Source organism: Hippopotamus amphibius, chromosome 2 (genome assembly GCF_030028045.1).
Source record: "Hippopotamus amphibius kiboko isolate mHipAmp2 chromosome 2, mHipAmp2.hap2, whole genome shotgun sequence".
Lineage (NCBI taxonomy): Eukaryota > Metazoa > Chordata > Mammalia > Artiodactyla > Hippopotamidae > Hippopotamus > Hippopotamus amphibius.
In genome coordinates, this window is record NC_080187.1 from 6,666,151 (window position 1) to 6,681,084 (window position 14,934).

Sequence of the window (14,934 nt, forward strand, 5' to 3'; positions counted from 1 at the left end):
TCTCAAATAAACAACCTGATTTTACACCTCAAGGAATTAGAAAAAGAAAAGCAAACGAAACCCAAAGTTAGCAGAAGGAAGGAGATAATAAAGATTAGAGCAGAAATAAATGAAACAGAGATTAGAAAGACAATAGGAAAAAAAATCAATGAAACTAAGAGTTGTTTTTTTGAAAAAAGAAAAAAAATTAACAAATCTTTAGCTAGATTAACCAGGAAAAAAAGAGAGAGGACTCAAACAAAATTACAAATGAAAGAAGAGGCATACAACTGACACCATAGAAATATAAAGGATCATAAGAGACTCCTATGACAAACTATACACCAGAAAATTGGATAACCTAGAAGAAATGGATAAATTCCTAGAAACATACAACCTACCCAAACTGAATTATGAAGAAATGGAAAATCTGAAAACACCAATAATGACTATAATAATCACAACAGTGATTTTCAGCCCTACCCGGCATTCTTCAGAGAGGGGAGAGGGGCCAGAGATGGAGTTAATAACTGATCATACCTATGTGAAGCCTCCACTAAATACCAACAGTATGGGGTTTAAGAGCTTCTGGGTTGGTGAACACTTGGAGATTTGGGGAGAGGGTCACGCTCAGAGAAAATGAGAGCTCCAGGCCCCTTCGCACATGCCCTGACCAACACACCTCTTCCATCTGGCTCTTCCTGAGTTATATCCATTTATCATAAACCAGACATCTAGTAACAAAATGTTGCTCTGAGTTCTGCGAGCCGCTCTAGCTGCTCTAACTGAACCTGAGGAGGGGGTCATTGGAACCTCCCATCTACAGCCAGCCAGTCAGAAGCCCAGGTGACAACCTGCACTTGTGACTGGTGTCTGAAGTTGGGGAGGGGGAGGTCTTGTAGGGCTGAGTCCTTAATCTGTGGGATCTGATGCTTTCTCCAGGTAGACAGCATCAGAATCAAGTTAAACTGTAGGATATCTGGCTGGTGTTGCATGATTGCTTAGTGTGGGAAAACTATCACACATCTGGTGTCAACAGTGCTGTGTGGTAGTAGTGTGAGAGTAAAGGAAAGACACACAGGAGGAAAACTGAGTTGTTCCCACACAATGACACAAATAAGTGAAAAGTTATCCTGTGGTCATGGAGCAGAAGAATAAATATTGTTAAAAATGTCCATGCTACCCAAAGTCATCTAAAGATTCAAAGCAATCTAATGATGTTTTCATAGATACAGGGAAAAAAAAATCATAAAATTCATATGGAACTACAAAAGATACCAAATACAATCTTGGGAAAGAAGAACAAAGCTGAAGGCATCACATTTCCTGATTTCAAACTCCACTACAAAACTACCGTTATAAAAACAGTATGGTACTGGGACTTCCCTGGCGGTCCAGTGGTTAAGACTCTGCCCTCCCACTGCAAAGGACATGGATTTGATCCCTGGTTGGGGAACTAAGATCCCACATGTGGTGTGGCCAAATTAAGACAATAACAACAACAACAAAACCAGTATGGTAGAGGCATAAAAATAGACACATAGAACCATGAACAGAATTGAGAGGCCACAGATAAACCCACACATATACGGTTAGCTAATATTTGACAAGGGAGCCAAGAATACCCAATGGAGAAAAGATAATCTTTTCAATACACAGTGTTGGGAAAACTGGATATTCACATGTAAAAAAATGAAATTGTACCCCAATTTTACACCACTCACAAAAATTAACTTGAAGTTAGTTTAAAGACATAAATGTAAGACCTGACATCATAACACTCCTAGAAGAAAATATAGGGAAAAAGCTCCCTGACATTGGTCTTGGCAATGATTTTTTGGATATGATACCAAAAGCACAAGCAGCAAAAGCATAAATAAACAAGTGGGACTACATCAAACTAAAGAGCTTCTGCACAGCAAGACAAATACTCTACAAAGTGAGGAGGCAACCTACAGGATGGGAGAAAGTATTTTAGAAACCATATATCAGATTAGGGGTTAACATCCAAAATATATAAAGAATTCATACAAATCAATAGCAAAACACAAATAATGCAATTTAAAAATGGGTAGAGAACCTAAGTAGGCATTTTTCCAAAGAAGATATACAGATGGCCAACAGGTACGTGAAAAGATGCTCAATGTGACTAATCATCAGGGAAATGCAAATTAAAACCACAATGAGATACCACCTCACACCGCTAGAATAGCTATTGCCAAAAGGAAAGAGATTTTTCAAAACTCATTTATTTGTTTATTTTTGGCTGTGCCACCTGGTTTGTGGGATCTTAGTTCCCCAACCAGGGACTGAATCCGGGCCCTTGGCAGTGAAAGCTCTGAGTCCTAACTACTGGACCACCAGGGGATTCCCAGAAAGAGATTTTTTAAAAAGACAAGAGAATACAAGTGTTGGCAAGGATGTAGAGAAAAGGGAACCCTTGTGCACTATTAGTGGGAAGGTAAATCGGTGCAGCTATTAAGGAAAATGGTACGGTGGTTCCTCAAAAAATTAAAAATAGATTGATCATATAATCCAGCAATCCCACTTCTGGGTATATAACCAAAGGAAATGAAATCCCTGTCTTGATGAGATATCTGTGTGTCATGTTCATTGCAGCATTATTCACAAGAGCCAAAAGGTGGAAGCAACCCAAGTGTCCATCAACAGATGATGCACAAAATGTGGTCCATTTACACAATGGAGTGTTACTCAGCCTTAAAAGAGGAAGGAAATTCTACACCTGCTACAACACGGATGAGCCTTGAGGACATTACGCTAAGAGACATAGACTAGTCACAGAAGGACAAACACTGTATGATTCGACTTAGGTGAGGTACCTACGATAGTCAAATTCATAGACAGGAAGTAGGATGATGGTTGCCTGGGGCTGGGTAGAAGGGGGAACAGGGAGCTGCTGTTTAAGAGATAGAGTTTCAGGTCTGCAAGCTGAGAACATTCTGGAGTTTGACTGCACAACAATATGAATATAGTTAATACTACCGAACACTTAAGTGGTTACGATGGTACATATTATATTATGTATATTTTACCACAATTAAAAGTTAAACAAAAAGAGTTTTCCCAAAGGTTAATGAGATGCCAATCACTCAACAGAAAAATAAGCAAAGGACAGGAATGGGAAATTTAAAAACAGGATATACAGCCAATACACTTTAGAAAAAAAGTTCAACCTCATCAATAATCAAGGAAATGCAAAATTAAAGAATGTTAGCCTTTTGTCCACCAAATAGGTAAATAAAGGAAAACAGGTGAACCCCTAAGAGCTGCAAGGTGGTGGGGCTGCGAGATGGTGGCCCAGCCTGGCAGGCAGGGGTGGGACACGGACAGTGAGGCCCAGAAACCTTGGACTGTGTGCCGCCCCGGCCACCCCCGCCCCAGCCAGCCCGGTCCACTCACCCTTCAGCTCATCAGCAGCGAAGAAGGCAGCGAGGCAGTCTTCCAGGGTGACGACTGGCCCCCAAAACCAGCTGGGGGTACAGGATACCACGAACCTACAGAGACAGAAAGGGGGTGACGGGGGTTTGCCAGAGTCTCAGCAACAGTAAGACGTGGGGGCTTTACTGAGGGCTGTTTGGGCCCAGAGAGGCAGCTTGGCCCGGTGGGTGGAACGGGCCGAGGTCTAGAGCCAGAAACCTGGGACCAGCAGCCAGCAGCTCCGTGTCCTTGGGAGGGTGACATCACCTCCCCCTGAGTCTCACCTTCCGTATCTGTGAAGGGGCCCCAATCACACTGGCCTGTCTTTTGGGCAGAGTACAGGTTCCTGACATCAGGCAGGTAAAGCAGGCATTGTGGCACAGTGGGGGTTCCAGAAAGCCCCCACGGTTATCCCCGCGGGGCCAGGCATGCGCTCCAGCCGTCGCCCTCCTTTCTATCTGCCACTTGGTCACACTCCCCATTGTCACTTGCCTTCCAATCCAGAGGTCCACCCAAACCAGGCCACCCCAGGATAGCCAAAGAACACTCCCACCCCACTTAGCTAACTCCCGAGCACCCTTCAGCCTCAAACTCCCTCCAAATTACACCCTGATCCCTGCAAAAGCTTGTACTTTGCTGTTAAAAGTCTGTCGCCTGTCAGGCTGCGAGTTCTGGGAAGCCCAGGCCAGGGTGGTCCCGCGTCTCCCGCAGGCGGGAAGGTGGGCGTACCGTCGGATATACTCCACTATAAAGGCAAGCCAGCCCTGGGCGGCGTAGCTGTCCCCGCAGGCACCCGGCTTGGCCGGCACATTCTGGTAGATGGCCGAGTGGAGCTTGGCCAGGTCCTCCTTGCCAGGAATGGGCAGCGACAGGTCCTGGAATGTCTCCACCGTGGTGGACACCTGTGGGGTTGAAGGTCAGCCTGGGTCTCCACCTCCCAGGGGTCTGCCCTGCCCAGACCAAGCAGAGTTTCCACCCCGAACCCAAGCCACCAGATGGCGGGTGTGGGACAGAAAGCCTGCCCCCCAAGCCCCAGACACGAGAGGCCCACAACCAGGGCCCACCCCTAGAGAACGCTGGGGGGCCCCAGGTGGAGAACCAGCGCCCCACCTCTAAGCTCAGTGAGGACCCCCCATCCCCCATGCGTCCCTCCCCTCCCCCGGGGCACCCACCCGGTCACAGGTGAGACACTGCACGAGGCTGAGGATGGAGCCGTCGAAGATGTCGGAGATGACGCTGCGGTAGCGCTGCTCCTTCCGCCGCCGGCTGCTGGGTACCTGGGCTGGGGGCACAGCACGGGACTAGGCCCAGCCCCCACCGGCCTGTCTGGGGCGAGGGGCGGGTGCTGGGACCCGGGGTCAGATCTGTACGAGTCGCGTGACCGACTGTCACCGCACTCCCGGTGCCTCACGCGTCGTCTGTGGGATGGGGCCCCCACTCGTGTCCCGGCCATGTGAGGAGGGTTCAGAGACGCTGCGCGAGGAGTGCGCAGCCCAGCCCCTGGTGACGCGCTCTTGAAAACCAAAAACCGCAGCCAGAGGTGCAATATCCACCCCGGCCCCGAGCTCCGCGTGGGGATGCCCTGCTGGCCTTCCCTCCCTGCCCGCTCCTCCGAACCTTTCTTGAGCACGTAGGACGGCCCCATCCTCACGGGGCTGGCACGATGAGGGCTGCTGGCCAGCTTGGCATGGCCCTCGTGGTGGTGGACGGGGCTGCAGGGGCGAGAGGCGCTGCGCATGTGGGCCTCGTTGTCCGGCTCTGGGGGCAGAGGGGGGACCGTGCTGGGCCAGGGCAGCCGAGCCAGCCCCAGGCCTGGTCAGGAAGACCTGCCGGCGCCTCCTAAGGGGACTGAGGCCTGAATCCACATCTCCTCTGTCCTGGGCCCACCCCAGCCCCCAGCCCCCACGCAGAATGTGCTGTCCACACACTTCCCATTCCCAGCAGAGGCTTCAGGCTCAGGGCGGGCTCTGAATCTCGCTCCTTCTCAACCAAGTAAGTCTGGACACGTTATTTACCCTGTTTCTCACTGGGAAGTTGGGTCTAGTGGGAGTCCCCCAGGGTGGGGAGGATCTGTGCGGGCTACTTCCCCCTGAGCAGGAGCTGGTGCCCCGAGTGGCTGGCTGGTACCTGGCGTCTGGCAGGGGCTGGCGGAGCGCGGTGATGGTGGCTGCGTGTCCGTGGGCTGCTGGTCCAGGGCGGCCATGGCAGTGTCCACGTCGGCGTCCTCATCTACCTGCTCCGAGTTGGTGCGCTGCTGGCCCCACGAGAACTTGCGGTCCTTCATGCGCTCCTTCTCGGAGATGGCGCGGCCCGCCTCATCCGCGATCAGCAGCTCCGTCTCGGCCTGCAAGCCGGCCCCGCCACGCCCCTGCCCGTCGCCCTCGCCGCGGTCGCTGCTGGAGTCGCAGGACAGGAACTCGTCCTCCGACGGGCTCCGGTCGCCCTCCCGCTTCTCGTCCGTGTCGCTCGAGTCCGAGTCCCGAGCCTCGGTCAGCGCTGCCGCCGCGGCCACCACAGGCTCCTTGAGCTCCTCGTGCAGCTGGTCCATCAGGCAGCGCAGGAACTCCTGGGTGTCCTGGAAGGAGGGGCGGCATCACCACGGACGCCGGGGGTCCTCACGGGCACCCTGCACGGTGGCCTCCCCAGCAGTGCTGTCCTCACCCCCCTTCTACTGAGGAGGATGCTGAGGCCCGAGAGGCTGGCTGACCCCTCCCAGGGGAGGTCGCAGAGCAGACAGTGACCAGGTCCACCTGACTCCCAGCTCCTGCACCCCATCACCTGCAGCCCTGCTGCCGACTCAGCGTGGGAGAGCGTGGATGTATCACGTGTGGCCATTAAAGTCGCCTTGCTCCTTAAATGAGGGACAGAGAGGGCGGGAAGGGAGCCCACCCACGTAGGACAGAGGTGACCTCGTGGGTGCATGTGCACATCAGCACTCAGCTGAGTTCCGCGGGCAGCACTGCCACCCGGTGGGCCAGGCCACCCGCAGCCTCCACCTGCCCCTGGTTCTCTCTGCTCAGCCAGTCCTTCACCAGCCCCCGTGCCCTGTGCAGGAGAACGGGCTTCCCGCAGGTTTGTGCGTGACTCGGACTAAGTGGCCACTTCAGGCCGCTCGGGTCTCAAATCACAGCAGGAAGCCAGGGCAGTGAGGCCTCTGGCCCAGCCAGGAGCAGTGCACACAGGAGGTGCTTCGAAAGGTCAGAAGATGATGGTGGCCGGCCTCTGGCAGCTGGGGACACTTGGTGCCATGCGGGGCCACCGGGTTCAAAGTCCAGTCCTGTCCCCCACAGTCCCTGACCTGCATGTCAGAAGCAGCCCCCAGACCCAACTCCTGCCCAACGAAGCGTGGATCACGCAGTGGCCACACCCAGCCGAGTACTCAAAGCCTCAGGTCACCAACATGGAGAGAGGGGCCTCGCTTTCTCAGTTCTAGCAGAGGGAAGGGAAGGCTCTGGGTGGATTTCATCTAGCATTAGGGAGGGGGTAGGAGACGTGTGTCCTGTGTCAGGGGCACTGAAAGGTTCTTTTAAGAAACAGGCTCTCAATACAACATCGACTTTTCTTTCTGGTTCTTTCTTTTCACAAAAGTACTCTGTGTTCGTTGCTAAAAATCTCAAGCCAGGTGGAAGCAGACAGCACCCTCTGCCCACTGAGACAGGCCTACAGCTGCTTGTATGTTTCAGACTCAGAAACATCCCCTGTGTTATGTCCAAGAATCAGAGAGAGGGATGCTTCCAGAGTTGGCTGGAGGTTCAGCAGCAGCGGAGTGGCCCTGCTCCCGGTGTCCTCACCTGAGGGCCAGCAGGGGGCCTTGCACAGGGAGGGCAGCACCGCAGTGAGGGATGGCTCAGCGCGGCCTGAATCCCGCCCCTGCCGCTGTGTGCTGTGTGATCTGAGTCACTTGGAGAACCTCTCTGAGCCTCAATTTCTTACCTATAATGTGAAGGTGATGACAGGGCCCACTTCATGAGAGTTCTGTACTTAATGGCAGATTCTGACCGCTTACTAAATGGTACACGGTGCATTCTGATCACGGTGGGTATTATTACTCCCCAAACAGGGCAGTGCTGAGGCAGCACTGGGCTGCTCAGGCAGGAGCCTGGTGTTCATGCAACTGAGGGTGTGAGCAGAGGAAGGCCCAGCCGCCCTCACCCTGGGGAGGGGAGGGGGCGGGGTGGTGGGGGCCAAAGGAGGGGGCCGAGCACATCCCTCGGTGACCGCTGCTCTGTTCCTGGGCCCCACACACAGGCAGTGGCATCAGCGGTGCAAACAGGTTCAGCCACAAGCCCAGCAGCGAAACCCCAGTCTGGGGCAGGACTTGGACCAGCTGAATGGTCAGCCTGGGGCATAGGAAGGTGTGAGGCTGCATTCTGCTTCATCTTTGGCCCACGATTTTATGCTATAGAAAGATATCACTGGTTTCAGAGGGGCTTTCTAGATTTACAAAGACTTGTTATCAAAATGTTTAATAAAAGTGAAAGTCTGCCTGTAGTTTGGGGAACAAGAAACCATGTGCCAAGGCTAAGGTGCACACACCTGGAGTTAAGGCTGCCTGAGGTCAACCTTCCCCTCCGCCAGGTACCAGCTGTGTAACTGGGCAAGGACTTGGCCGTTGAGCCTCAGTCTCCCCATCTGTTGAGTGGGGAGAACACCAGCAGGTTGCCGGGAGGCCCCAACGTCCTCACACATGTGGAGGGCGTAGGCAACAAGTCTGGTCCAGGAGCCCTGCCTGGCCACGTGGAGCTGCTGCCAGTGTTTCCCACCCTGGTCTTGGCTTCAAAGCCAGGCCTGGTAGGTCACAGCCCTGGTGTCCCCCAGGGAGCTCGGATGGCCTACCTGCTGGGCATAGCCTCGGAACATCGGATTGACCAACTTGATCCCATGGGACAGGCTGGTGGGAACCACGTAGCTGGGGCTGTAGGAAGACCAGACCCATTAGTACAGGTGGCCTGCTCTGAGTTACTCAAGCCTGCGAGGGCAGCCAGGCAGCCAGTACGGCCAGATCAGACTCAGTGATGCATTTACTACAACTTTGGGAGGTGCTGACCTGGCCAGGAGCCCCGGCAGGTTTGCACATCTCTAAGGTCAAGAAAGAAAACATCAGGTCATGGCTTAGCAAGGCAAAGAAATCCTGAGTGGAACAGCACCGTATCCCGCCAGCCCAGGACCAGCCTACTTTAAAATTGTTCTCATTACAAACTATTTACTGTGGGTTTCTAATTTTGAAAGTAATATGTGTTCATGATGGAAAAACAGAAAATTTCAGAAAAGCACAACAGAGAATCAACACTAAGAGCACCACGCCGAGACAACTACCATTAAGATTTCCAGATTTTTCCATGAAAATACAGACACACACATAAAATTACACATAGGTAAACACTTAAATGTGGCTTCTTCAAATTGAAATTATATTGCATCATACTGTTTAATAATCTGCTTTCACACTTAATATGCTTCTATGCATTCATTTTTTATTTTTATTTTTTGGTTGTGCCATGCGGCCTGCAGGATCTTAGTTCCCCGGCCAAGGATTGAACCCGGGGCACGGCAGTGAAAGCGCCGAGTCCTAACCACTGGACCACCAGGGAACTCCCAGCACTCACTTTAAATTATTCCCAATTTTAACTTTTCCTGGAGAAACAGATCTAAGCTAGGCATCTGGTCTTTAAACTCCTTTTACGCTGAGCTAAAGCCCTGTCTGGTCAGTGCCAGCCGCCACTTCTGAAATCCTTTCCTACGTGCACAGATGTGGCTGAGACCTAGGAGTGGTCACCACACGTCTCTGGACCTCAGCACACACGCTGTGAAGCACTGTCGGCTCCAATCAACGCCAGGCTCAAATTCCAGCCCCAGCTTTCACAAGACGTGTCATCTTGAGCAAGATACGTAAATCTTCTGAACCTCCATTTCCCCAATTTGTGAAACAGAGTTGGCTATGACCTATAGCTCGAAGGACTGCCATAAGCATTGCACAGGGTAAAGCACAGCAAGGGATGGTGAAAGGCTGAAGGCACAGGAAGTGCTCTATCAAGGGGCCGACAGAAAACCCGTCCCCACACACTTGCTCAAGGTCAGGCACTCGGTCACTCACCGTTTCCTGTGCCAGACCTCAGACACCAGCTTCTGGTAACTTTTGCACAGGGCCGGCTTCTTGTCTGTGCGCACCAGGCCTCCACACTCCAAGAAGAACTGGGTCAGTGGGGGGCTGGGAGACAGACAGGGCAGGGAGCCAGGTCAGAAGAGAAAAGAAGGGGAGCGTGGCATCATTTACAAAAAGAGCTGGTGGAGGAGCAAAAGCGTCTGGTGTGGGGATGTACCGTGGCCTGCCCTCCACTGGAGCCAGAAATGCCTGTGGATGACCTGAAGGACCCCACCTGTTATGGGCTTATCCTTCCAAATTCATACATTGGAGTCCTAACCCCCATACCCCAGAATGTGATTGTATTTGGAAATAGGGTCTTTCTTTAAAGACCATCGTGTGAACGAGAGGAACCATCGTCTCTCCTCCCCTTGGCTGCTTCTTGGGAACCTTCCTGAGCCTGAAAGCATCTCCTTGGCTCCCTTTCTCTTTGTTTTTTGTTATCTTACTATGTAAGAAACATTCATTCATTATGGAAAAATTAAAAAATGCTAAGCAAACAATAATAACTGACCTTAATCCTACCACGTAAGGATAACTGCTCTCAAGGTTTGGGGAAATATCCTTCTAGACTTTTCTATACATTCATTTCCCCCCACCCCTCCCTCCTTTACACAAACGCACACACATTCAACCCCTACTAGGGGGAGACCCTGAGTGCCAGGCATAGGAGACGGACCAGCCTCAGGGAGTGGACAGTATATCCTAGATGGAAAATAATATGTTCCTCCCAAAATGGGATTGCACCACACAAAGCTTTACAACCTCCTTTTTCCTACTCATCATATTCTGGACCCCTCCCCATTTTAATAAATATCGCCCTGCACCATTTTTTCCTGAACTCACTGTAAGCCTGGCCTACAATTAATTTATGATATGATGGACCTTTAAGTTGTTTCCAACAAACAGCAGAATGACGACTGTCATTGCACAGACAGTGTCTCAGCATCTCGGGGAACCTCCTTAGCATAAATGCCAACAGGAGGGATTGCTGGGTCAAAGGGTGTGTGTGGTTTGGGGCGTTTTGACTTGTATCCATATGTAGGCTTCCGTGAGCAACACACATAACCCAGCGTGGGGGCTGCGGTCGCTGTCTCCAGGGCCCCCGAGTCCCTGATGAGGGGCAACCTACCAATTGGACAGGGCCTGCAGGGCCGCATTCATGTAGCAGGAGTTGCCGAGGTTCTTCATGCCCGTGAGGCCTGGGAAACCAGCACACACAGAGGCAGGGGAATGTGAGCATCTCGTCCCGGCGGGAGCCGCACAGCTCGCTCCACAGCTCAACTCACACTGGGAAAGGATGGCTCCCGAGCAAGCAGGACCCACCCCAGAAAGCTGCCGAGTCAGCTGACGGGGCTCCACTCCCAGCAGCTCCGGTCACCGCAGCGCATAGGACCCATGGACCCCCTGGCCCTCCGTCCAGCCCAGCACGGAGCGGGGGCAGAGGCCGGGTGCAGAGGGGCTGGCCCACCCAGGGGCACACGGCTGAAAGGGGCTGAGGGCTGCCAGGCCCCAGGGCAGCGGCTGGCGCTCCAGGGAAGCCCTCATGCCACCCAGGCCGCCCGGAAGCCGCCCCTCCTGCCCAGGCAGCACGGCACAGGGCTGTTACCTCGCGGTTTGAGGTCATCGTCCTCCGACTCGGACTCTCCTTCGTCGGCCACAGCAATGGGGACGGCTTTCAGGGGGTGGGAGGGCGGCGGAGAGTCCTGTGTTCAAGAAGCAGAGTGAGGAGGACTAGGGGGTGAGGAGGGAGAAGGGCTGGGGTCAGAGACCCACGTGCCTCCCCCTGGGGTCGGGGGGAGAAGCCCAGCCCCCCAGCCTGTGCTGAGCCAGCCCATCTGAGCAGAGGACACCGTGGAAAGAGACAGCACTGGTGGCCTTGCCCTGGGAACTCCCTGACTTGTATTTTACTTACAAAAAGGGGTAATAATAATTTAATGTATTTATAACAAATTTGGGAAAAAATAGAAACAAAGAAAAAACAGGCAATTCATCTTTCCTGAGACAACCCTTGTTGACAGTCTATCTTATGGATGTAGCGTTTTAACTGTTAATACACACACACTCCCAAAACAGGATTTGTATACACTTTTTCATAGCCTTTTTTGGAAAAAATCATAAACATCTACCATGTCCAAAAACGTATTCCATTCTCACTTATCAAGCACCTATTATGTGATGGTCACTCTCCAACGCGGAGGAGACAGCACTGCACACGTGTGAGCGCGCGCTCACACACACACACACACACACACACACACACACACACACACACAGACATGCCTGGCCTCCTTGGGGCCCCGATGCTGATTTACTGACCTTCCTGAGGCCGGCTCTGTGCTGGGCTCGGCCTCCTGCCTCCTTTAAGGGCTGCACAGCGCCCTACATGGTGCATTGCCTCAGGGGGTTCCAGGTGTTTCCCACACAAGGTGGAGAGGAGGCTGCAGGACCAGCAGCAGGAGGTGTGCCCCGCCCCACGGCCCTGGGCTCCCCCCAAGGCCTGCGAGCTCCCTGAGGGCAGGTGGCCTTCCTCCCAGTCACCTCTGCATCACCCGGGCCCTGGCACAGGGCTGGGGCTCAGCGGGCATTAGCTGACATGAGCTCCTCAGAGCCTGCAAATGCTGAGCAGGAACAGACGCCGTCGGGGACCCGCTGCCCCCATGCCGCTGGCCCCTGCATCCCCTCACCTGCTCTGAGAACTTGGGAGCAGGGCTTGGCGGGTGGGCTGCCAGCCGCGGCTCCAGGAACACCTCCTTCTCACAGGCATAACACCACACCCGGAACGTGGTCAGGTTCACTGTCAGGTTGTGCTTTTTCACCTAGAGGGCAAGATGCACGATAAGACGGACACACTGGCCTAACAGTGCCCCAGGCCTGCATCAGGCCTGCCTCAGCTCTCCGGCCTCAGGGAGAGGCCCCATCGGGACAGAGGCCGGGAAGCCCAGGATCTGCTCGCCCGCTGGGAGTGCCTAGGGCCGCAGCAGCAATTCTCACCTACTCCTTTGCTAGGATTACTCCCATTTTACACACGTGACCCCTGAGGCCCAGAGCGCTAGCTGGTGCTGGGGGCGGCTGGAGCTGGGGTTTGAACTCTGGGCTGTCTGACAGCAGGGCCCATGCTCCCGGCCACCGCGCTCACCTGCGCGTGGATGGTGCTGTGGTCAGCGAAGGATTCTCCGCAGCCAACGTAGGAGCAGGCGACCTGGGGAGCGGGAAGGAGAGCGGATGGGGCAGTCAAGGGGACAGTGCCGGCACAGTGAGTGCCCGTCTCCACCCAAAGAGATCCACGGGGACTGAGGCCCTGCTGCCCTGCAGGAACACAGGTTCGCACGCCCAAGGCCCGCGCTGGGCAGGGGATGGCCACCACACAGCTGCCCACGCCGCTGAGCGAGACAGGCAGTGCGCCCCAAGCGGCTGCTGCCCTGCGAGAAGCCAGGCAGGGTCGCAGGCGGATCTGGGCAGAGCCGAGGCCTGGCTGCTCGGCGCCCAGACCCTCTCCCCCTCCACGTGTCCCTTTTTCACCAAAACCCCACCTCCTGAGGGGCCGATTATCGGGACCCACGCTTTTGGTGGGGAAGCCTGGAGCTCACAGCCATTTCCTGATGGGGGACACGGAACGGGCAGAGGCAGCCGGGGCCTGGCGCTGACCCCGTGCCCCCCCAGTGTCCGTGCTGACCTGCCTCTGGCCTCGCCCTCTCCTCTCCCAAACCCACCCCCAAGGCCCAGCTCAAGCACCTCTCTTCTGCGGGCCCTCAGCCTAGCAAGCAGCCCGCCTCTCCACAGGAGGGCTGTGGTGTCACTTCCAGCTGTGGTCAGCCCTGCACGGGCTGGCGAGGGCCTTTCAGGGAAACGAGCTTTGGGCTGTGGCATGAACGATGGGCCACTTTCTGCCTCAGGTTTCCGTCTCTGTCTCTCTGGGGGGGGTCTGTGGGCTCCCAGGAGGTAGGACCATGTCTCACATTTCTTGCTGTCCCCTGGGGGCCCAGACAGTGTCTTGCAGTGTATTTTATACTGAGCCACAGGCCCAAAAGGACAAGGCCAAAAATCCCACGGGGGCTCCTGTGTCTTCTGTAAAGGCAGACTTGAACTGTGATGTTTTCGCCACCGTGGGCTGTCTTTTTTTGTTTCTCCTTGTATTTGTTTTAAAAGTAATTTTAAGTAACAGCCATTTTTAGTATGACTCTAAAATGCAATACATATTTGTAGAAGAGTTGGAAAACACTACAAAGTTACAGAGAAAAAAGGATTACCCATAATTCTACCTCCCAGAGTAAACGATCATGTGCTGATACATGTACTGTTACTCTTTTTGGTGAGCAGTAATAATCACGACCAGACCTTGCTGGACATAGTCTACGGGCCACACACCCTGTGAAGCCCATCACAGGCATCTTCCCGTCAAATTCTACCTAAGGTGGGTCCGCAAGGCGAGGGCAGTCGTCAGTGTTGTGGCCTCTACTTTATAGACGGGGCAATGAAGGGCCGGGCTGGCCCAGGGACAGGCTCCACTGAGAAGTGCCCGGGCTCAGAGCTGAGATGCTACATCGTATCACACACATGTGCTGGACAGAGCTTTGCCTTTAATGCCGATGGGACCATTCAGCCCATAGTCTTCTCCATCCTGCTTCTTCCTCTTGGCATCTTCAGTGGCTGCCAGGGGAGCCAGCCCAGGGGCTTGCAGACTCTGGGGCCTTCCTGCTTTGGGCTTGGGAACCACACCTGTGACATCCATGCCCTGTGTCCCTGCCCAAGGTTTCTGGCCCTGCCCATGGGGGACAGATGTTCCCAGCCCAGAGTCTGGAGCCAGCTCCATGGCCCCAACACCTGCAAGGATACTTTACCTGGAGACAGGCCCACAGGTTGGGTCCGGCAACACCGCATGACTGACAGGTACCCTGTGTGAGGTGGGGAGAGAGGAAGAGGAGGCTGTGAGCGGCCCGTGGGATGTGCGCTGACAGACGCACCTGAAGGTCTCAGCTTAGAGGCTTTGCCTCAGAAAGGCCCTCGATGGCCCACAGGGGCACTTTAAATTTTATTGTTTGCGTTTTGTTTTATCATGTGCCTGTAAAAACATTTTCAATACAATCATTTAAAGCTTAAATAAACAGACCTCTTAATATGCTTCCTCATCACACCTTTTACTGTTTCTTCATTGCACTTACTTATTTAAGCCTTTCTTCCCACCTAGACTATGGGCTCCATGAAAGAGGGGTGGTCTGTTTTGCCTACCCCTGCAACTTCACAGAGCCTGGTACAAATCAGGAGATCAATAAATTTGCTGACGACAGAAAACACCCAGGTTTCTGGTGGTCTGGATGACAGAGCCTGCTTCTTATCTACCAGTATCCCTCCTCCCGTCTTTAGTAAAAGAATCC

At 53.7% G+C, this 14,934-nt stretch overlaps 1 protein-coding gene across 8 annotated transcripts in view; it reads right to left on the minus strand.

Moving 5' to 3' along the window:
* USP20 (ubiquitin specific peptidase 20) overlaps positions 1-14,934 on the minus strand; it is a 47,952-nt gene that overhangs the window by 10,014 nt on the left and 23,004 nt on the right. For all 8 annotated transcript variants that reach the window (XM_057722408.1, XM_057722406.1, XM_057722403.1 and 5 more), the window contains 12 exons: positions 14,401-14,454; positions 12,699-12,761; positions 12,247-12,378; positions 11,169-11,265; positions 10,692-10,761; positions 9,512-9,625; positions 8,254-8,332; positions 5,545-5,992; positions 5,035-5,175; positions 4,590-4,699; positions 4,147-4,319; positions 3,400-3,494 (listed from right to left, as the gene is read on the minus strand). In XM_057722408.1, coding sequence (XP_057578391.1) covers positions 3,400-3,494; positions 4,147-4,319; positions 4,590-4,699; positions 5,035-5,175; positions 5,545-5,992; positions 8,254-8,332; positions 9,512-9,625; positions 10,692-10,761; positions 11,169-11,265; positions 12,247-12,378; positions 12,699-12,761; positions 14,401-14,454 — 1,576 coding nt within the window. The remainder of the gene's footprint in view (positions 1-3,399; positions 3,495-4,146; positions 4,320-4,589; positions 4,700-5,034; positions 5,176-5,544; positions 5,993-8,253; positions 8,333-9,511; positions 9,626-10,691; positions 10,762-11,168; positions 11,266-12,246; positions 12,379-12,698; positions 12,762-14,400; positions 14,455-14,934) is intronic.